This window comes from Mustelus asterias, chromosome 13, assembly GCF_964213995.1.
Source record: "Mustelus asterias chromosome 13, sMusAst1.hap1.1, whole genome shotgun sequence".
Classification (NCBI taxonomy): domain Eukaryota; kingdom Metazoa; phylum Chordata; class Chondrichthyes; order Carcharhiniformes; family Triakidae; genus Mustelus; species Mustelus asterias.
Window position 1 is genome coordinate 28,566,527 of NC_135813.1, and position 23,253 is coordinate 28,589,779.

Genomic DNA, 23,253 nt, shown 5'->3' on the forward strand with positions numbered 1-23,253 from the left:
TTCTTTCCAGTGCAATCACAACCTTCCTATAGTGTGGTGACCAGAACTGCACACAGTTCTCTAGCTGCAGCCTATTGAGTATTTTATACAGCTCCATCATAACCCCCCGCTCTTATATTCTATGCCTCGGCTAATAAAGGCACGTATCCCATATGCTTTATTGACCATCTTATTTACCCGTCCTGCTGCCCTGTGAACATGCACCCCAAGTTCCCTCCGGTCCTCTGTACTTCCTAGCATCCTACCATTCATTGTGTATTCCCTTGCCTTGTTAGTCCTCCCAAAATGCAACACCTGGTTTAAATTTTCAAACAATGCTTTTTTTAAATTCATTCATGGGACATGGGCGTGGCAGGCTGGCCAGTATTTATTGCCCATCCCTAGTTGCTCAAGGGCAATTGAGAATCAACCTAGTTGCTCGAGGGCAGTTGAGAGTCACATGTAGGCCAGATCAGGTAAGAGCGGCAGATTTCCTTCCCTAAAGGACATGAGTGAACCAGATAGGTTTTTCCAACGATCGACAATGGTTTCAAGATCATCGGTAGATTCTTAATTCCAGATATTTTTTATTGAATTCAAATTCCATCATCTATCGTGGTGGGATTCGAATCCGGGTCCCCAGACCATTAGCTGAGTTTCTGGATTAAGAGTCTAGTGATAATACCACAAGGCCATTGCCTCCCCACTTGGCAGTTAACTGTCAGTCACCATTAACTAGTGCGTTCTCCATGGCAATGCCTCTGCCAACCAGAGTCCACTTGCCAACCAATCAGCACCCTCTTCTCACACAGTGTAAGGTTGTTGTTTTCCCTGACATTGCTATTGTTGCGATTGTCCTGATGAATACAAGATGAAAAGCTTTGGCAAGATGTCTTTTTTCAGCAATATACAAGTTCTGTACCATTTGAAAACAGCATTTTGTTATTTTGCACACTTCAATTAATTTGTCCAAATAACGTGTGGAATTAGTGGGGTTTTTTTCTTTCCCTGACAGATGGATGTATTTGATGGATTGCTTCAGGCGAGAAAGGTGGCACCAATCGCCCAGCAAAAGGTAAGTGGCTGTTACAGCAGTGCAGAGCCCGTACCACCGATTGGCCTGTGCAACTCTCATTGTACACTGTCCACAGTAAGTACATTGGGCCCCTCTGGTGATGAATTGAATTTTAAACAGAACTGAAAATGAAGCTATTCTTTTCAGGGATTCACTTTCCCACTGCTGTTGAAGATATTGGAGTAAGGAGTCTAACAACACCAGGTTAAAATATTGGATACAGGATGCTGATATCAAAGTGAAGTAAACGACATTGACATTGGGTTATTTTTTAAAAAATTTTTACTTCATCATTAAGGTTACAAAGCCAATGCGCAGAGTGGACCAGGCAAACCCGAATCCATTCCCTGCTTGCTCCAAAAACCAAATTCAAAATCCAACTGAATCCAGTCCCCATAAAAAGGACAAACCAGATCCAAAGTGACAAGATGAGGCACTGGACTTGGCTTGATCTGATGCTTGATCTTAACCAAACGGCCAATACTTGATATGGATAAATAGATAAAATACAAAGATAAAAGCAAAATACTGCGGAGGCTAGAATCTCTGACGAAGGGTCACCCTGACTCGAAACGTTGGCTCTATTCGCTCTCCACAGACGCTGTCAGATCTGCTGAGATTTTCCCGCATTTTCTCTTTTTGTGTGAGATAAAACACGAACCTTAATTACAATTTGTCATGTTGGAGATGGTGGAGGTAAAGGGGATTCGGGACTGGGTGTCAAAGTTGCTTACTCTGGACCAGAAATGCCACCCATTGGTTGCCAATGGGCAACAAGAGCTGTAAAGGTTAATTTGAATTTCTCAGGGTTAGATCACTGAAGTCTAAAAGAAGGAATGATTTGCACGCGTGGACCTTGAGACTCGGAGATGAGAGTGCTAACTGAAGCATGGCTGATTATTAGCTGAGGAATCAAGATTATGGGCGGAATTCTCCCGTCCCGCCTGCCACGGGAATTGTAGCAGGCGAGGGGCGGACCATGCAAAGGTCATTGACCTCAGGCAGGAATTTCCGGCCTTGGGGCGAGCGTGGCTGGAAAATCCCGCCCTATGGCTAGAATTCTCCGGCCGTTCATACCCCACTGTCGCTGCAAGTGAGGGTGGAAAATTTGGCGCTCAGCCAAATCTCTATTCATCGCAGCGGGACCAGAGAATTCTGCTAGCGTAAGCGGCCAGCGAATTCCAGCCTATGTTCTTTAACAGCTCATAACTTAAGAGGAAATAAGCCATGAAACTTTGGGAACAGGAGGGAAGTTAGTAACATGAAGGCTATGGAAAAGAGGTACGTCTCAAGTGTAAAAGATGCTTTGAAATTCAAGAAACACTCAGCATCCTCTCCTATTTGGTAGAACAATGCCATGACGATATAGCTAATAGTCTAATTTTAGCTGTTGGAAAAATGGCTTTGAACCTGCAAAGTTTCTGAAGACTCTCATGCAACAAATATACCTGAGCTCCACTGATTCTAGATAATGTCACAGAGAGATGTCAACCAAGGAGGGAACCAATGTTGGAACCTTAGAGCATACCTTGAAGTGACTGTGGACATGGAAGGAGAAACCATTGGAGCAGATGTGTTGGCTGTATCGGAGCAGGGAAAATGAAACCATTCAAAGGCACTTCCACTGGGGTGGACCATAAGAAGGGCCTTTGGCAGAGTGTCCTGGACTTCTCGCTGCACTGAAAGCCACAGAGAGGTTAAAGAGAGATAATGCTTCAGGGTCACAGCAACACAGAGTGTTGTTGGTCTCTATTCTGTCAGTGGAACAGAAAATAGATTGAGCGATTATAGCAGGGTGCGATATGAGGTGGGCAGGGATTTGAGTGGTGGTAACACATTCCGGGACCTTAGGAAAAAAAGGAACTTGAAGATGCACGAAAGTTAGAACAAAAAGAACAAAGAATAAAGAAAAGTACAGCGCAGGAACAGCCCTTCGGCCCTCCAAGCCCGTGCCGATCATGATGCCCTAACCAAACTAAAAAAAAATCTTCTGCCCATACTCGGACCATATCCCTCTTCCATGGAGAGGAGGAAAGCGATGAAGGTGCGGCATGGAGGCATAGTGGCACTGCTGCCTTACAGCGCCAGGGACCTGAGTTCGATTCCAGCCTTGGGTGACTGTGAAGAGTTTGCACGTTCTCCCCGTGGGTCTCCTGCGGGTGCTCCGGTTTCCTCCCTCAGTCCGAAAGACGTGCTGGTTGGATGGATTGGCCATGATAAATTCTCCCTCCGTGTACCCGAATAGGTGCCGGAGTGTGGCAACCAGGGGTTTTTCAGTCACTTCACTGCAGTGTTAATGTAAACCTATTTGTGACACTAATAAATAAACTTAAACTTAAGATTTTTTAAGCAGCGGGGTGATGGTGGCCATGTTGAAAAGTTGGAACAGTAACTGAGGAGAGGGAGTATCTGAAAACATTAGTCAGCGTCAGACAGAGCAGGGTAATTGAATGTTTATTACAAGCTGGAGAAATTATTGATGGCAGTTTTTGCAGGCATTGGCAGCAATGTGATTTGAGTGTCAAGGTGGTTTGATGTAGCTTCTGAGGTTAAACTGGCCAAGGGGCTTGCTTGTTTGAACTGGTGATTATGTTATTCAGCCATTCGAACAAGGTTTGCTGTTGAATTCTTGTGTTGGACTTCTTCACCTTTTGGAGGTTACTTGCAAGGGGAGGAGGGTATTTATGCTAACAAACAGAGGATGGATATGTTCAGAAATACCTGCTATTTGACACTGTACATTTCCTGTATAAATGGGTAACAATCTATTTAAGACTAAACTGTAAAATGTAGTTATGAGGGATTAATATTGAAACATAGAAACTAGAAGCAGGAGGAGGCCATTCGGCCCTTCGAGCCTGCTCCACCATTCGTTTTGATCTTGGCTGACCATTAAATTCAATATCCTGATCCCGTCTTTCCCCCATATCCCTTGATCCCGTTAACCCCATGTTCTGTTTAACCAGGATTAGCTAATTTCAGTGTTTTTACTTACTTATTTATCTATTTATTTATTCCCACGCAATTCCCACACAACACAAATGATCATCACCACAGCAGTTATGACAATTGTGAGATTAAAATATTAGTTTAAGTTTATTTATTAGTGTCACAAGTGGACTTACAATAATACTGCAATGAATTTACTGTGGAAATCCACTAGGCACCACACTCCGGCACCAGTCCAGTTACACTGAGGGAGAACTTAGCATATATATATATATATATACATATAAAAATACATGTGCGTATACATGTATATGTGTATATATACATATATAGCACATAAATTCATAAGATGTAGGGGCAGAATTGGGCCATTTGGCCCATCGAGTCTGCTCCCCCATTCGATCATGGCTGATATGCTCCTCATCCCCATTTTCCTGCCTTCGTCCCATAACCCTTCAACCCATTACCAATTAAAAATCTGTCTAAATCCTCCTTAAATTTACTCACTGTCCCAGCATCCACTGCACTTTGGGGTAGTGAATTCCACAGATTCACAACCCATTGGGAGAATAATTTCTCCTCAGCTCTTTTTAAAATTTGCTACCCCATAGGTATGGATTGTTGTTTGCGCGAGAGGTCATCAGTATTTATTTTCCTGATTTTCAGGCATTACAGAGATTGAAGGACGGGCAGGAGACGCTGGAAAGAGGATATCTACAGGCCCGGGAAGAGCACCGTGGACTCCAACTGAAGGATGCCGGCAACAACAGTTACATCATCGGGGAATTTGATCCCAACAGGTAAATGGATCCATTTCAGTCTTTGGCCAAACAGAGAGGCAGCGCCAAGGTTTACGTTGTGGGATTGTACCTTTTAGCCTGTAATCTGTCGTAAGTTTGGACTTTCCATCTGTATATCTGGATCAGGAGCACAGAGTTTATTTATTAGTGTCACACGTAGGCTTACATTAACACTGCAATGAAGTTACTGTGAAAATCCCCTAGTCGCCGCACCCCGGCGCCTGTTCAGGTGCACTGAGGGAGAATTTAGCACGGCCAATGCACCTAACCAGCACGTCTTTCGGACTGTGGGAGGAAACCGGAGCACCCAGAGGAAACCCACGTAGTCACGAGGAAAACATGCAGACTCCGCACAAACAGTGACCCAAGCCAGGAATTGAACCCGGGTCTCTGGCGCTGTGAGGCAGCAGTGCTAACCACTGTGCCACCGTGAGAGAACCAGTCTGGAATTTCAGCACCAATCCTGACTTAGGAAATCAAGCCCATAGCACCATTTAATTTCACCTCCCCTGAATTAAACTGGAGCACTTGAGAGATATGTGTAGATTCTTATGTTCCGAAGGAAATTTCGGCGAATTAATTTTAACATGGAGAATGGTGACCAGCCATTTACTTCTCTTTAACACTATACTTAACACGAAGTGGGTGGGATCTTCCAAATATTCATCAAAGATATCAATCTTGTGTCACATTACCCTAAGTGTCAATGTGCATACTCATCTGAGTTTTGTGGTAATATCTAATATCTTTTGACTTAACTGCAGCAATGTAAATGTCAGACTTTGGTTTTCACCGTAATCTATTCCTCAAAGTTCGTTATAGTGCAGGATGAGAGGGTGGAGATGGCTGATACATGGTCTGAAAATTCCACCTGTCAGAGATGAAAATGACAGAGTAAAGGCTGCTTAAGTGGGGAGTTCAGTCTGTGTGATTACAGAAGATTGTAATGCTGAGTGTAGCCCAGAGCAGTTAACAAGTACATGGAATACCAACCTGAAAACTGCCCAGAAAGCAGCGATGATTATACCTTTGGTTAATTTCATGATAATACTGAGGTGACTCCATTCTCCGCACCCACAAAAAGAGTTATGGGCCTGGATTTAATGCTCCCACCCGGCTGGTTTTGAGACTAGCATGAAAATGCATGGACAGGATTCCCTCCCGAATCCCGCCATCCCCAACGTAATTTTATGGTGGCGCAGGCACGGCATTGGACGGCAAGCCCGCCCTTGCCTCCATTAAGTGGCCACTTAAGGACATTTTCCCAACCAGCTTCAATTTTCACATAGGTGGGCGCTGTATATCTCAGGGTAGGAAACAGAAAAGTTAACGTTCTTGATCTTGTGCAGGAAGGTTGGGCGATGCAGACCTCCATTGGAAGCCCCCTTCTGACTAGGTGGGGGCACCCTCCCCTCACAGACCAGATATCTCTCCAGGCCTATCACCTGATAACCCCTTTTCCCCACTTGTAACCCCTCAGGGCATCCCCTTACTCTCCCCAGGACCCCTGCTACTTAACTTCACAGCGGCTCCCAACACTTAGCCCAGGCATGGCGTTGCAGTGCCTCTTCCGGCCACTGCAGCGTTGTGCCTGGAGGGGCAACATTGTTTATTTTTAAGTTTATTTTCTTAGTGTCACAAGTAGGCTTACATTAACACTGCAATGAAGTTACTGTGGAAATCCCCTAGTGGCCACACTCCAGCGCCTGTTCAGGTACACAGAGCGAGAATTTAGCATGGCCAATGCACATAACCGGCACATCTTTCGGACTGTGGGAGGAGACTGGAGCACCCGGAGGAAACCCACGCAGACACGGGGAGAACATGCAGACTCCGCACAGACAGTGACCCAAGCCGGGAATTGAACCCGGATCCCTGGCGCTGTGAGGCAGCAGTGCTAATCACTGTGCCACCGTGCATCCTGTGTGAAGTCTTACAGTAATAGGCAGCCTATTAATGTTGTCAATCTGCCCAGCACTTTTTAAGCACTTTGGGGCTTTGCAAAGAGTCTGGGAAAATATTCTTTGACAGGTTCATGGAGATAAATCCAATTAATAGATTATTGTCCAGTTCTGGGCACCACATGCTTTACTCTGACCTCTCTGTCCCTCGCTGTCTACTTGTCTGTATCTCCAGCATTCTGATCTGCAAGGTAAATAACTTTTAAAAGTTTTGCAACTACAGTTTGGCAGGAAAGCTTTCCAATCCATTAAATCTTCAACATGGGGTTTTTGAGATATTCATAAACATACTTCCACTTGAAAATGGAGGTTTGCAGGTATTTCAATAAAATCTAGAAATATTTCATTGCTTGTCCAAACAGGTTAACTTCTTAGTTTTAAAAACGTTACCCGTTGTAAAATTGCAGATACTTCCTAATTCCCTCATCATTGATTAAGATATATGTTGAGTACAAGGGCGGCACGGTGGCACAATGGTTAGCACTGCTGCCTCACAGCGCCAGGGACCCAGGTTCAATTCTAACCTCAGGTCACTGTCTCTGTGGAGTTTGCACATTCTCCCCATGTCTGCGTGGATTTCCTCCGGGTGCTCCGGTTTCCTCCCACAGTCCAAAGATGTGCAGGTTAGGTTAGGCCATGGTAAATTGACCCTAGTGTTAGGGGGATAAACACAGGGTAAAATGTGGGGTTACGGGAATAGGGTAAATATGTGGGGTTAGGAGAGAGTAGGGCTTGGGTGGGATTGTGGTCGGTGCAGACTCGATGGGCCGAATGGCCTCCTTCTGCACTGTAGGGATTCTGTGATTCTAAGTCACAATTTAATTTCGATCTGGCTAAATATGGAGACAGTATGCTGCAAACTGGCTCCCACATTATAGCGTGTGATTCAAATTAATGCAGAAAGCAAAGATTTCAAAGTTTAGACTATTTAAGCCTGTTCCTGTAATATTCAATCGATGGTGGAACCTACACTTTGCTTCCTAGGGAAGTGGAGGGGAACATTTTCCGGCTTGGAATGCACCTGGAGGATCTGAAGGAACGGATTGAGCAGCGCCCAGAGAGCCATTCGTCAGCGGACCATCGATCTGGCACGACACCAACACACAACTCGTGGGTAACCCCCGTACCTGTTCTCCAGACCCCAATACCAACTCCAGTACCAATGGCACAGCTTCCAACACCAGCCCTTCACAGGCCAGCAGACACCATCCAGAATCCCAAACCCAAGGTAAGACTTGGGATCTCTGCTTTAATCAAATGAAATCATTCTCATGTGTTTTCCATGTTCAGGAAGTTTGTGTAACATTTTGCTTCATCTTGCTCGAACCTCAACCTTAGAAGACCAAAGTTAAAGTTAAAAAGTTTATTTATTAGTGTCACAAGTATCTTACATTAACATTGCAATGAAGTTACTGTGAAAATCCCCTAGTCGCCATACTCTGGCGCCTGTTCGGATACACTGAGGGAGAATTTAGCATGGCCTAACCAGCACGTCTTTTGGAATGTGGGAGGAAACCGGAGCTCCCGGAGGAAACCCATGCAGATACAGGGAGAACGTGCAAACTCCACACAGACAGTGACTCGAGGCCAGAATTGAACCCAGGTCCCTAGTGCTGTGAGGCAGTAGTGCTAACCACTGTGCCACTGTGCCACCCAATGAATGGTATGACTGACCCTCATAGAGTGCTTCCATCTCCACATCACTGCGGCCACAGTGAGCAATGATGTTACTTTGCATTTGTATAGCACCTTGGAACACGGAATAGTGACCCAAAGCTTTTCACAGAGGTGAAAGGGAATAAAGCATATCATTGAGCTAAAGAAGGTGATATTAAGAGGTGTACCTAAAGGTTTGATTTTTAAAATTCATTCGTGAGACACGGGTGTCGCTGGCTGGCCAGCATTTATTGCCCATCCCTAGATGCCCTTGAACTGAGTGACTTGCTAGGCCATTTCAGAGGACAATTGGGAGTCAACCACATTGCTGTAGCTCTGGAGTCACATGTAGGCCAGGTCAGGTAAGGACGGCAGATTTCCTTCCTTAAAGGACATTAGTGAACTAGATGGGTTTTTCCGACAATTGACAATGGTTTCATGGTCATCAGTAGATTCTTAATTCCAGATTTTTATTATGGAATTCAAATTCCACCATCTGCTGTGGCGCGATTCGAATCCGGGTCCCCAGAACATTAGCTGAGTTGCTGGATTAATAGCCTAGCAATAATACCACGGGGCCTGCCCCAAATTCAAGACAATAAAGGTATTTTGTTAGAACTATTTTCAGCGTTGCACCTCAGGAAGGATTTATTTGCCGTGGAGGGGTTACAGCATGGATTCGTACCACGAGGCCATCACCTTCCCTAAATAAAGTTTAAAGATGATCTTAAAGGAGGGGCAGTGGTGAAGAAGAGGAGGATTTTAGAGAGGGAATGACATAACATGGGGCATTTAGATGGCTAGCGGTCAGAAGCAGGGAGGGAGGAATACACAAGAAAGGAAGCTCTCACAGACGTAGAATTGGTGGACTATTTAGCAATGGCAAAGATGGCTTGGTGAAGAAGGAGAAAGGCCACAGAGGGATCTAGAGGCAAGGGTACAGAGTTTCAGTCTGAGTTTCTGTGAGATCAGAAGCAAATTATAGGCGAGCAGCCTATAGGTGATGGCCGAGCGGGACCTTTGGTGCAGGATAGGTTATGGACAGCAGTTTTCTATCAACTAAAGTTTACGGATACTGGAGCATCCTCAATTGTTCAGGAACTGTTGACTCTTAGACGATATCAGGTGAAACAAAGTATTTAATTGAGGAATGAAGTGTATAGTCTTGAAGAGAGATGAATTGTTATTCTATTTGAAGATGTTCAGGCCCCCCTCTGTGCTGTCATTCATCATTAACTGTGTTGCCTGTTCCAGAACAATATACCTGCCTCTCAGGACTTGCGTTCCAAAATATTTTCTTTGATAGTCTACTAGACATTAAACCCCAGATCCCAATTGTCCTTTCAACTGGACAGAAAAGATCTCATAGCACCATTCGGACAAGATTATCTGATTGATTGAGCCAGCTTTATCCCTCAGTCCACTCTACCAACACAGCTTATCTGGTCATTCATCTTCTTGCTGTTTGTGTGACATTGCTGTACATAAATTAGAATCATAGGATCCCTACAGTGCAGCATGAGGCCATTTGACCAATTGTCTACACCGACTCTCTGCCAGAGTACCTTACCCAGGCCCTTTCTCCCACACTATCCCCGTAACCCCAGGCTAATCCATCTAACCTACACATCTTGGGACACTAAGGGGCAATTTAGCATGGCCAATCAACCTAACCCGCACATCTTTGGACTGTGGGAGGAAACCGGAGCATCCGGAGGAATCCCACGCAGACACGGGGAGAACATGCAAACTCCACACAGTCACCCAAGCCGGGAATCGAACCCGGGTCCCTGACACTTTGAGGCTACAGTGCTAATCACTGTGCCACTGTGCTGCCCAATTAGTTGAAGCTTTTCCTTGGCTGTGAAAGACACTACGGGCGGATTTCTCCGGTCGCGCTGGTCTAAGAGCCGGAAATTCCCGCCCGACTGTCAATGGGGTTTCACATTCCCCGCAACCCGCCCACTAAAATTCCAGTGGCGGGCAGGATGGGAGAATTCCGGCCAACATCTTTCAAAGTAAACCATTTGTTGTGAAGCATTGTGGGATATGGATCATCTTCGCTATTTTGTATTGCCCAATCTCAACTAAATGACATAACTTGCTGAGCTGCAGACTGTTAATACTCATTTCTTGTGTTTTCTGAAGAGCACAGTTCCAAGTGCAACACTCCAGCATGCAAAGGTGGACGTGGAGGTGAGTTCAGTGAGTGGAGAAAGCGAGGATGGAGATGCCATTCCTGAGACCCTCAAACACAAGAAGATGCAACTGAATGAAAATTTTGACCAACTTTTGGACCAGTGAGTGTGGTTTAAATTAACTAGTCTCATCATTTCATTCATCTCATTCCAGTTCATGTGCATACTGATATCCAAAGGGACCTGTGTGTCCTCCTTCATGAGTCACTTACAAGCTAGCTGCAGGTACAGCAAGCAATTTGGAAGGCAATCGGCATGTTGCCATTCACCACAAGGTGATTTGAGTACAGGATTAAAGATTACTTGCTGCAATTGTATAGAGCCTAAACACACTGTTTCCTTTCTGCTTTCCAGGTGTAAAAACTTCAAGGATTTACCTTTGTCACTCGGCCTTGATAGGATGAGGGAAAACCCCGAATCTCCTCAGCAACCCCCAGCTGCACATGCTCAGGAGATGAAAATGGTGGACCTGATCCAAGAAAGAGGAATAAAGACTCCTAAAGATGACGGCAGGGAAACACCAGAACCGTGAGTTGCTGTAATGACTTTAATTGGGCAATTGAGGCAGACCTGTTCGAATATGAACTCCCTGATTGAGGGCCAAATTGATAGGCCAATCAGGGAGCCTCTTGCTTTGTACTGAACCAGGAGTGTCAGTTCCTCTGGGACTCCTTGTGTAGACTGCTAACTGAAAGCACTCTGTATGCAGTTGTCAGACCTGTAAATAGAGGGATTTTGGTGAAGGGACTTCTGCCTCCGAGGGCTTATTACATTAGCAAACTGGGAAGATTCATTTTCGTTGGGTTAATGCCCACCAGTTATCAGCAGCCATTTTATTGAAATCTGATACAACACTCGAACACTTCGGGTGCGATCTTCTGACCTCGTCCTGCCCGACTTTCGGCGAGGCGAGGTAGTAAGACCAAGTGAGAGGCGAAAAACGAGAAATTCACCCGTTTCCTTGCCTCCCCCGATTGTACCCAGAAAGGGCAGAAGCCAATTTAAATATGAATGACGGGTTTAGCAGGGGGCGATCGGTGGCAGGGGGGATGTGGGTCCGCTGTTCGTACACGGGCATAGAAGGCAATCGGTGTGGAGGGTGGATCCTGATGTCCAGTGTGGGGATCTGGCAGGAGATCTCTGGGAGATCGGTGAGCCTGCGTAATGGTGCCCATAGAGCTCATCAGTTGGCTTCCTGGGCAAGCTCTGCCCCCCCCCCCCGACCCCCTCTTGCTGACAAGAATTGCATCTTGGCACTTGTTTTGCACTAAGTGCCATAAGATTGCGATTTGCAGGTCATCCATTCTCTCCCTTTTTGTTGCTCATTCAACACTTGAAATTTTTTTCTAAAATCATGCCCTGCATCTTTAATCGATTTGTTTCCTGAACCTTCAGAGGGTTAGTAACCTTTCCTCCATTTATTAAAGGAACGAACCAATAAAAAATGAAACGGGGCCCCCTTGTGCGCTCAAGGGCAGTCGTGAGCCGATACTGGAAGGAGAGGAGTTGTTCCCCGCAGTTACCGAAATCAGACTGCACACTATCTCTCCCAACTCAAAGAGGACTTCCCGAACAGAAAGGAAGGACCTGTCGTGTCGAAGAAGTCTGACCTGCGTGGACGGAACTGCTTCTCCTGAACATGTGCCTGGCAAAGCCCTACACCAAACTACCTCAGTCCCTCTAGAGGTAACTGCACCCATTTAACAATGTGATGTGTGAGTGGGAGGGCTTGCTGTTTGGGGAGGGGAATATAGATTTGATGTAAAATTTTTCTGTCAGTGAACATTTGTAAGTGGAAGAAATGAAACATGTGACCTACTGGCTATGATTAAAAAAGCATAAATAACCAAAAAAGCACACTAAAATATACAACAAGACTCCAAAATCTGGAAAGCAAATAGACAGATTTGGGTGCAGGCCATTTGTCAATGGTTTCTGTCTAAACATCCTTTTCAGATACCCACAGGACTGAATATTTTATATCAATGGCCATTTTATCATAGATAAGATCCCTACAGTGTGGTAGGAGGCCACTTGGCCCATCGAGTCCGCATCGCACCAGGGGCGGCACGGTGGCACAGTGGTTAACACTGTTGCTTCACAGAGCCAGGGACCCGGGTTCAATTCCGGCCTCAGGTCACTGTCTGTGTGGAGTTTGCACATTCTCCCCCTGCCTGCGTGGCATTCCTCCGGGTGCTCCGGTTTCCTCCCACACTCCAAAAAATCTGCAGGTTAGGTTGATTGGCCATGCTAAATTGACCCTAGTGACAGGGGATCAGCAGGATAAATATGTGGGGTTACGGGAGTAGGGCCTGGGTGGGATGGTGATCGGTGCAGGCTCGATGAGCCGAATGGCCTCCTTCTGCACTGCAGGGATTCTATGATTTTACTCTCCGACAGAGCATCTTACCCAGGCCCACCGCTCTGCCCTATCACTGCTGGTAATCTAGTGATGGGAGACAAGGAAATAGCTGAGGAACTTAATAAGTACTTTGCGTCAGTCTTCACAGTAGAAGACATGAGTAATATCCCAACAATTCAGGAAAGTCAGGGGGCAGAGTTGAATATGGTTGCCATCACAAAGGAGAAAGTGCTAGAGAAACTAAAAGGTCTGAAAATTGATAAATCTCCGGGCCCAGATGGGCTACATCCTAGAGTTCTAAAGGAGATAGCTGAAGAAATAGTGGAGGCGTTAGTTATGATCTTTCAAAAGTCACTGGAGTCAGGGAAAGTCCCAGAGGATTGGAAAATCGCTGTTGTAACCCCACTGTTCAAGAAGGGAACAAGAAAAAAGATGGAAAATTATAGGCCAATTAGCCTAACCTCAGTTGTTGGCAAAATTCTAGAATCCATCGTTAAGGATGAGATTTCTAAATTCTTGGAAGTGCAGGGTCGGATTAAGACAAGTCAGCATGGATTTAGTAAGGGGAGGTCGTGCCTGACAAACCTGTTAGAGTTCTTTGAAGAGATAACAAATAGGTTAGACCAAGGAGAGCCAATGGATGTTATCTATCTTGACTTCCAAAAGGCCTTTGACAAGGTGCCTCACGGGAGACTGCTGAGTAAAATAAGGGCCCATGGTATTCGAGGCAAGGTACTAACATGGATTGACGATTGGCTGTCAGACAGAAGGCAGAGAGTTGGGATAAAAGGTTCTTTCTCAGAATGGCAACCGGTGACAAGTGGTGTCCCGCAGGGTTCAGTGTTGGGGCCACAGCTGTTCTCTTTATATATTAACGATCTAGATGACGGGACTGGGAGCATTCTGGCCAAGTTTGCCGATGATACAAAGATAGGTGGAGGGGCAGGTAGTATTGAGGAGGTGGGGAGGCTGCAGAAAGATTTAGACAGTTTAGGAGAGTGGTCCAAGAAGTGGCTGATGAAATTCAACGTGGGCAAGTGCGAGGTCGTACACTTTGGAAAAAAGAATAGGGGCATGGACTATTTTCTAAACGGTGACAAAATTCATAATGCTAAAGTGCAAAGGGACTTGGGAGTCCTAGTCCAGGATTCTCTAAAGGTAAACTTGCAGGTTGAGTCCGTAATTAAGAAAGCAAATGTAATGTTGTCATTTATCTCAAGAGGCTTGGAATACAAAAGCAGGGATGTACTTCTGAGGCTTTATAAAGCACTGGTTAGGCCCCATTTGGAGTACTGTGAGCAATTTTGGGCCCCACACCTCAGGAAGGACATACTGGCACTGGAGCGGGTCCAGCGGAGATTCACACGGATGATCCCAGGAATGGTAGGCCTGACATACGATGAACGTCTGAGGATCGTGGGATTATATTCATTGGAGTTTAGGAGGTTGAGGGGAGATCTGATAGAAACTTACAAGATAATGAACGGCTTAGATAGGATGGACGTAGGGAAGTTGTTTCCATTAACAGGGGAGACTAGGACGCGGGGGCACAGCCTTAGAATAAAAGGGAGTCACTTTAGAACAGAGATGAGGAGAAATTTCTTCAGCCAGAGAGTGGTGGGTCTGTGGAATTCATTGCCACAGAGGGCTGTGGAGGCCGAGACGTTGAGCGTCTTCAAGACAGAAATTGATAAATTCTTGATTTCTCGAGGAATTAAGGGCTATGGGGAGAGAGCGGGTAAATGGAGTTGAAATCAACCATGATTGAATGGTGGAGTGGACTCGATGGGCCGAATGGCCTTACTTCCGCTCCTATGTCTTATGGTCTTATGGTCTTATCCCAGTAACCCCACATATTTACCCCACTAATCCCCCTAACCTATACATCTTGGGACACTAAGGGACAATTTAACAAGTCTAATCCATCTAACCTGCGCATCTTTGGACTGTGGGAGGAAACCGGAGCACCCGGAGGAAACCCACGCAGACACGGGGAGATTGCGCAGACTCCTCACTGATAGTGATCCGAGGCTGGAAGCGAACTCGGATGCCTGGCGTTGTAAGGCAGCAGTGTCAACCGCCTCTTGGCCCATAAGGAAGCAGCAGCTGCTTCCCGAGTGTGTTTAGGTTTCATGCACACTGCTTCAAGATAAAATAGCGCAGGAGAAGAGAGCATAGAGGTTCCTCAGAACCTAGGGAACTGACAGCGTGCATGGATGTTGAGTAGAAAATGCAGATCACTCAAGATATGCTTTGAAAACCTCAAACGAAACTTCAATAAATACCTATCTTTTATACATGGACCGGGATCAGAGACAGGATCGAAATGACGGGTGACATTTGTTGCTTATTCAGTTTCAGTAAAGGACAATGTCTGGGTTGCTTAACAACTTTAGATTTTACCATCCATTTATATGGTGCCCTCCAGTGGCCATTTTACAGACCTCCCGAAACAGAAAATTGTCAAATTAATCAAATGTTTGGGGAATATTTATGCAACACATCCAACGTTGATGTGACGCAGTTATCATGTCACTGATTAAAAGGACAATATACCTGCAATTTCCCAGTATGGAGCTGGGAGCCATTCAAAGTTCCTGTTCCAATGTGAGCGTATAGCCAATTGCTCAAGCTTCATGGATATCAACTGAACACTCTTAAAGCTTCATGTGAAATAATCTAACACGAGAAAGGATCTAACTATCCCACTAAGGCTTTCATAGCATTGAATTAGATATTAAATATCGGAGGGCAGTGAGCAGAATTCCAAGTGCACGCTTATATACGTGTGTGTGAAACTCTAGAACGAGTTTGGGGAGGCGGTAGCATAATGGTATTGTCACTAGACAAGCAATCCCGAGACCCAGATTAGTGCTCTTGGGATCCAGGTTCGAATCCCACCAGTGCAGATGGTGGAATTTGAATTCCATGAAAAATCTGGAATTAAAAAGTCTACTGATGACCAGGAAACCATTGTCGATTGTTGTAAAAACCCATCTGGTTGACTAACGTCCTTCAGGAAAGGAAATCTGCCATCCTTACCTGGTCTGGCCTACATGTGACTCCAGAGCCACAGCAATGTTGTTGACTCTTAACTGCCCTCTCAAGGGTAATTAAGAATGGTCAATAGATGCTGGCCCAGCCAGCGATGCCCACTTCCCATGAATTTATATAAAAAAAGACAGTGTGGGTCGAATTTCCATCTGGGTGCGGAGGCATGTTTTGCTGTGTGAATGCCCAGAATTTGACATTTTTTCAGAAGAAATCTGGTTTTCCTCCACATTTCCCGACCTCACGCCGTATTCCCCAGGCTGTTTTGTTGTCCGGGAAAGCCTACTTTGTGAAACATGTAATTGCATCTGCTGAGGTTGAGTTCCCCTTTTCAAACTTGGATCTTCACCTGTTGGGACTTTGGAAGCCCATTAAAAATACGCCGGTTTCTGGAGTTGGTGAAGAAAATGAAGTGGGGGACACTCTGAGAGGTAAGTGTAAAATGTTTTCAGTCCATTAAAGCTCACAATTGGGTGCTGTATTGTAATGTAATTGTGTTTTTAATCCATCACCTAAGTTTTAGATTCTAAGAGATCTGTCCTGCAAAGATAAGTTGACCCTTGCCTTGACCAGCATTGTGTACTTGTTCACATGCATTACAGTACTTTTCCACGCAGTGAAAATGTAATATCCTATCAGTCTGTTCTGTCATCCTTTGAATTGTAATTGAATTGGAGTGACAGTTTCTGGCTGATTAAAATAAATCTATCGTTGATACTTGAAAAAAAATCTCATCGTTTGTTCCCATCCATTGCTTTATAGGCATTCTGCTTTGAAATTTTGACATGAACACCTCCTGTTTTTTCCATCTCGGAGGGTACACTTATATTTTGACAGCTGTGACAATTATGAATGCTTGGCTGAATTTTCAGTTCTAATGGGCACAATAAAACTCTCACATTCATTTGAGAGTTTTAAGAGGTTGTGATAACAAATAAGGTGTTTGATGTGGTTTCTGGTTTGTTGGCACAAGCTCCTTGGATCCTAAGTATTGCGTTTTTTTCCACATGTGTGCCTTTAAGAAATGTACATGCATCATGTTTCTTGTGAGGGGTATGTTTAAAATTCAGTTCTGTTTACACGGTGCTGATCTGTCTGCACTAGGCAGCTCACATGCTGAGAATGCTGCTTGATAATTAATCTTAGCAAATGGGCTGTTTGTTTTAATCTGAGTTAAAACATTTTTGTTTATTTTTGGTTTTTACTCCTGGGATTTCAGAGTAGTTTTTGTTAAGTTGGTTGACAAGAGACAGAGTCATGTGCTAATGGCAGGAGCTAAGCTTGCAGAGAAAAGCAGGCAGTTTCTGCTTGGTTCTGAAAGAAGCAAGAGGTGTCACTGTGTCTCTCTGGGCCCGATTTTACCAAATTTTCGCGCCCGCGGTAAAGTTGGGCGTCGGGCCTAAAACGCGATCTGCACCTGACTCATGGCAGATCGCATCTTTACCGAGCCCCAATCCGGGCGCGGGTCTGGTGCGCGCCCGAATCGGCCGGCGCGATGATTTAAATGCATTTGCATGCATTTAAATCAACTTAATGAAGCTCGCGGCCAACTTTACTGACAAATCCGACTTTACCAGGTTGCGGCCCATTTCGCATCCGCGCATTAAACGACCTGCTAAATAAAAGTCCGAATGGGACTCCAATTCAGCAGGGGAACTGCCGAAGCCAATCCCCCCCCGACCATCCTTCACGGACACCCCCCCCCCCCCCCCCTTCGAACCACCCCGGCAGCCCACCCCCCACCCCCGGGATCGGACCCCCCTGGGAGGCACACCCCCAACCTAGCTTGATTGCTGGTCTCCCTCCACCATCCTTCCGATCTGCAGTCCGTCGACAGCCTCCTGCACGTTCCTGGCCTTGCTCTGCCTTTCCCTGGGGGGCGGGGGGGGCGGCGCTGCCAGTCTGCGGCCGATCCCTCCTCCCCACCGGAGGAGGGGTCGGAGGAGGGATCCACCCCCCCCCCCCTCCCCCCCCAGGGACAGACACGTCACTCTCCTTCTCCGTCCCCCCTCCCCCCCCAGGGGCAGACACGTCACTCCCCTTTTCCATCCCCCCCCCCCCCCCCCAGAGAAAGGCAAAGCAAGCACAGACAGCAGAGAGGATGAAAGGAATTCCCTCTGGAGGATAATGTCCAAATCACAGGAACTAAAAACCTGACAGCCCAAAATCTGGGATAATATTTCAAAATGTATATCCCCCCATCCCTGTCCTGTAATATTATAAGAAGTCTCACAACACCAGGTTAAAGTCCAACAGGTTTATTTGGTAGCAAATACCATAAGCTTTCGGAGCGCTGCTCCTTCGTCAGATGGAGTGGAAATGTGATGGAATATTATCCCAGATTTTGGACTGTCAGGTTTTTAGTTCCTGTGATTTGGACATTATCCTCCAAAGGGAATTCCTTTCATCCTCTCTGCTGTTTGTGCTGCTTTGCCTTTCGCGCCCGGCCGCTCCAACAGCGCTAAGCCCCGCCCAATAGACCGGCACCGAAAAAAGGCGTATGGGCGCGCTGGAGCGCGGCTGCCGGGCACGGATCCGTTTGACGACCGGACCCGGCACTTAGTCCCGATTTGGTAAAATCGGCCCCTCTGTCTCTCCCTCTCTCTCCCTAGAGCTGTTCAAAAAGCACTAAGAATGTTAACCAGTACCAAGACGTAAGCCTGGGAGTTTGCTAACTGATTTTGAAGAGGAGTTTAAGTTTAATAAGAGGAATATTGCTTAAATTGGAACAAATAGAGATAGGTTAGCAGTTAAGAATTGTATGTTGTCATGTTTAAGTATTTCAATTGATAAAAGTTAAGCTAAGTCATTTGTTATAGTTAAATGGTATTGTTAAATAAAGTTAGTTTTGATAAAAGCTTCCTATTGGGTCAATAGAATCACACCCTATTCTCACATTAATGCCAAAAATAAAAAAAAACTATAGAGGTCTAGTTGGGCTTCATAACATACTTTGGGGTTTCTGCTCAGGTATTCTAATAAAATTTGGAGGCCCTTGCAGGATTAAAAGCAATAATTCCTTGTTTGGTTTAGGATTGTTGAACTCAAAGACAGTGGGTGTTGAATAATGGCATTTGCTTTTCAGGTGTTGCATTCAGTTAGCGTAAGTAGGGAGTACCTTTTCAGCAGCTAAAGTTTTCTTGCATGTGGAAGAAGTCACTTGGAGTGGGTTACAAAAGGTGGTTAAAACAAAGCTTTTGGAATTGGCAAACAAGGTTTTTTTTAATTATTAGTGTCACAAGTAGGCTTACATTAACACTGCAATGAAGTCACTGTGAAAATCCCCGAGTTGCCACACTCTGGCACCTGTTCGGGTACACTGAGGGAGAATTTAGCATGGCCAATACACCTAACCAGCACATCTTTCAGCCTGGAGAGGAAACCGGAGCACCCGGAGGAAACCCACGCAGACATGGGAAGAACGTGCAAACTCCACACAGACAGTGACCCAAGCCAGGATTTGAACACAGGTCCCTAGCGCTTTGAGGATGCAGTGCTAACTACTGTGCCACCATACCGTCAACAAGCTGCAGTTGATTGTACCTGAAGGATTGAGGAAGGTGGAGATCATTTCAGTGACAGCCCAGCATCTAAATTTGCCAGAAACACAGTCTGATTCGTGGAAATGGCTCAAATTCAATTACAAATGCAACAAGAAAAGTAAATTAAGCAGCTTGAATTAAAGGTAATGACAAGGGAAAAGGAAAGAGAAAGAGTAGCAATCGTAGCAGAAAAAGATAGAGGAGAAAAGAAAAGGAGAGAGTTTTGGAACTGAAAAGCTGGCAGAGGCAAAGATAAAAGTTGAGAGTAGTGATGTGGACAGTGAGGAAGAACCAACCCATCATAGTCAAAGGCCTAGTGGGGATCTGTTTAAGTATGTTCAAGTGCCAGCAAGATTTGACGAGAAGGATGCAGAAGCCTTTATCATTTCATTTGAGAAAGTAGCTGAAGAAGTAAAATGACCACAGATCATGTGGGTGTTGATTCAAACAAAGTCGGCAGGTAGAGCTAGTAAGGTGTTTGCATCACGATCAGAGGAGGTATCTAGGGATTATGATGAGATGAAAAAGCCACCTTAATTGCATATGAACTAGTGCTGGAAGCCCACAGACAACGGTTTAGAAATCTAAGGAAGGAACCTGATCAAACGCGCATAGAATTTGAAAGAAACAAAGAAAGTAACTTTGACGGGTGAATAAGGGAATTGAAAATAGACCACACACATGAAGCTCTTAGAGAAATGGTTATTTTAGAGATGTTTAAAAATTCACTTCCTGAAGTAGTGAGAACTCCTGTGGAAGAGCAGAGGGTTAAAACTGCGAGATTAGCAGCAGAAATGGCAGATGATTATGAGATAGTTCATAAATCAAGGTTTGAGTTTCAACATTAACTTCAGTCTGTGAGGGATGGAAACTGGGGAAAAGAGAAATCCTCAGGTGTTAAGGGCAAAGGGGATCTTGTTGGAGATTGTAACGATAGTTTAGCTCAGGTTAAAATGGAAAAAATTGAAGGTGGAAGAGAAATAAAAAGCCTCAGATGCTTTCATTGTGATAAACTTGGGCACACAAAGTCGCAGTTTTAAGAAAAACACTGGTAAGGCAGACATGGTTGAACAGGACAAGCTAGTAGGGTTTGTTAAAGTGGTAAAGAAAACCATGGTTGAAGCTAAAGAGGTGTAAACAGACGTACAACCTGTCACAGGTTGGTTGATAAACCCATGCCAGATCTCTTTGAAGAATTTACTTGCATGGATAAGGTTTACAAATGTACACCAGGAGGAGTAGGTAAAGAAATTAGGAATTTAAGGGATATGGGAGCAAATCAATCTTTAATGGTGAGAGATGAAGGGATATGTAGTTTGGAAGGAGTATTGCCAGAAAAGGTGGAAATATGTGACATTAATTGCGTAAAGATTTATGTTCCATTATGTAAGGTAAGCTTGGAGAATGTGGTGAAATTAGGTGATGTGGTGGTAGGAATAATAGAGAAATTACCTTTTTCAAGAATACAGTTTATCCTGGGTAACGATATCGCTGGATCACAGGTGGAAGTGATGCCTACTGTGGTTGAATGGCCAGTGGAAAATCAAACAACTGAGGCGTTGCAGGAAGCATATCCTGGGATATTTCCTGACCGTGTGGTAACAAAGTCACAAAGCCACAGGTTGAGACAGGAGGAAAAATCAAAGAGTAAAGATAAGGAGGTTGAAGTTCAGTTATCAGAAACAATATTTGACCAGATGGTTGAGAACAAGAACAGGTGGAGGATGAGTTGGATATCCTTATTTCAGGAAATTTGGCGGAATTACAACAGCAAGATGTAGAGATAAAGTAGTTGTATCGAGAAGAATGATATGAGTGTATAACAAAGTGTTATTACATTAAAAGTGATATCTTCATGAGGAAGTGGAGGGATACAGTCACAAAGCAAACTTTAATCATCTGCAATAAATTTCTCTCATTGTAAATTAGATATGCTTTAAAAAGAAACACTGACCAGCTATTAACTGAAGAGGGAAATGTTTGAATTTAACTATCTCCTGCTGTTACCTAAATAATGGAACGTGTACGTCGTCTCTCGATATCTCGAAAGCCAAATGCCAGAGAGCCAGAAATATAAACCCGCCATAAAACATTTTAGAAATTCAAGCTAAATAGTAATAGGCTTAGACTAACATTACAAGGCATTTTGTTTGATTCAAAAACATGACCATCTAAATAGTACAGTGGACGATTTCAAATAGGTTCTTTCAGTCAAAGGATTTATGTTTCAAGAGGCATTGATGTCCTCGATTCATTCAAAGGTTTGTAAGTAACATTATGTCAAAGGATGGAACAGTCCCAAGACTCATAATTGGTCAGCTCCTTCATTCAGCATGTTAATATTAATCTTACCCACAACAATCCCAGATCGCCAGCAGTTCCCCATTTGCCGAGAATTGCTGTAATTTCAGGGAGTCACACCAGGTGGCAGCAGACGCGCTGCAGGGCTGCAGCCTCAGTCCTCTGATTCCATTATGTGTTACCAGCAGTAATTCATCTTGACAACCTCACACCTGCTGCAGTCTTAGAGTCTTACTAAAAATGTGGAGCATGGTAGAGCGCACTGAGCCTTCAGTGTGAATGTGAAGGAACAACGGCCATCACAGCAGCTTAATGAGCGCTCTCTCTCTTGTAATTACCTTAAGTTGGTTCATCACAGTTGTTGTGGCTTAAGTCGGGACAGCAACAATATTTAAAGGTGACTCAATCCCTTTTGTAAAAAAAAAATCAGAATGATCCAACCCAGACGAATGATTCCAGTGGTCGGAATGCAGGTTGGAAACTGGTAAGTGAGAATTTACCTCAGACACCCGCCAGAATTCAGACACTTCCAAAGATGAGGCTTTGTTTGTCAAGTCCCCTGATCTGTACAAAAGCCCCTCAGGATGGTTTTACAGCGCTAACGTATTCTTCAGTTCTGGCCCTGTGATATAGCTTCATCCCGCTTCTAATCCTATCAATGTAAGGGGAGGTGATGGCCTAGTGGTATTATCGCTAGATTATTAATACAGAATCTCATGTTTCTGGATTAATGTTCTGGGGACCTGTGTTCGAATCCTGCCATGGCAGATGGTGGAATTTGAATTCAATAAAAAAAATCTGGAATTGAGAATCTCCTGATGACCATGAAACCATTGTCAAGAAAAACCCAACTTGGTTCACTAATGTCCTTTGGGGAAGGAAATCTCACATCCTTACCTAGTCTGGCCTGTATGTGACTCCAGAACCACAGCAATGCAGTTGACTTTCAACTGTGCTTAGGCGACTAAGGATGGGCAATAAATGCTGGCTAGCCAGCGACACCCATGTCCCATGATTTTTTTTAACTTTCTATTCATTTTCATGGCAAAACAGAGAGCAAGGTTGCCATGGAAATGAACAGGGAGTTACTTTGATAGGGTCAGAAGAGGGATGAAGCCATTTGGGATTTAGTATTGAGTAATGAGGTGGGATCAATTAATGATTTTGTAGCAAAGGATCCTCTAGGAAAGAGTGATCATTGCATGCTTGAATTTCAAATTCAGTTTGAGGGGAGTCCCACACTAGTATTTTGGTGTTAAAACCAAGGTAATTATATAGTCGTGAGAAAAAGATTTGGCCTTAGTGGACTGAGCAGAAAGACTAAAAGGTAGGACAGTTGATGACGGTGGCAGTCATTTAAGGGAATATTCAAATCTTCC

General features: G+C 44.7%; 1 protein-coding gene across 1 annotated transcript in view; it reads left to right on the forward strand.

Annotated features, from left to right (window-relative positions):
- akna (AT-hook transcription factor) overlaps window positions 1–23,253 on the forward strand; it is a 201,889-nt gene that overhangs the window by 129,516 nt on the left and 49,120 nt on the right. Inside the window, exons 8-13 of the mRNA XM_078226612.1 lie at window positions 995–1,054; window positions 4,670–4,803; window positions 7,749–7,992; window positions 10,569–10,720; window positions 10,973–11,146; window positions 12,046–12,304. Of these exons, the coding sequence (XP_078082738.1) occupies window positions 995–1,054; window positions 4,670–4,803; window positions 7,749–7,992; window positions 10,569–10,720; window positions 10,973–11,146; window positions 12,046–12,304 (1,023 nt within the window). The remainder of the gene's footprint in view (window positions 1–994; window positions 1,055–4,669; window positions 4,804–7,748; window positions 7,993–10,568; window positions 10,721–10,972; window positions 11,147–12,045; window positions 12,305–23,253) is intronic.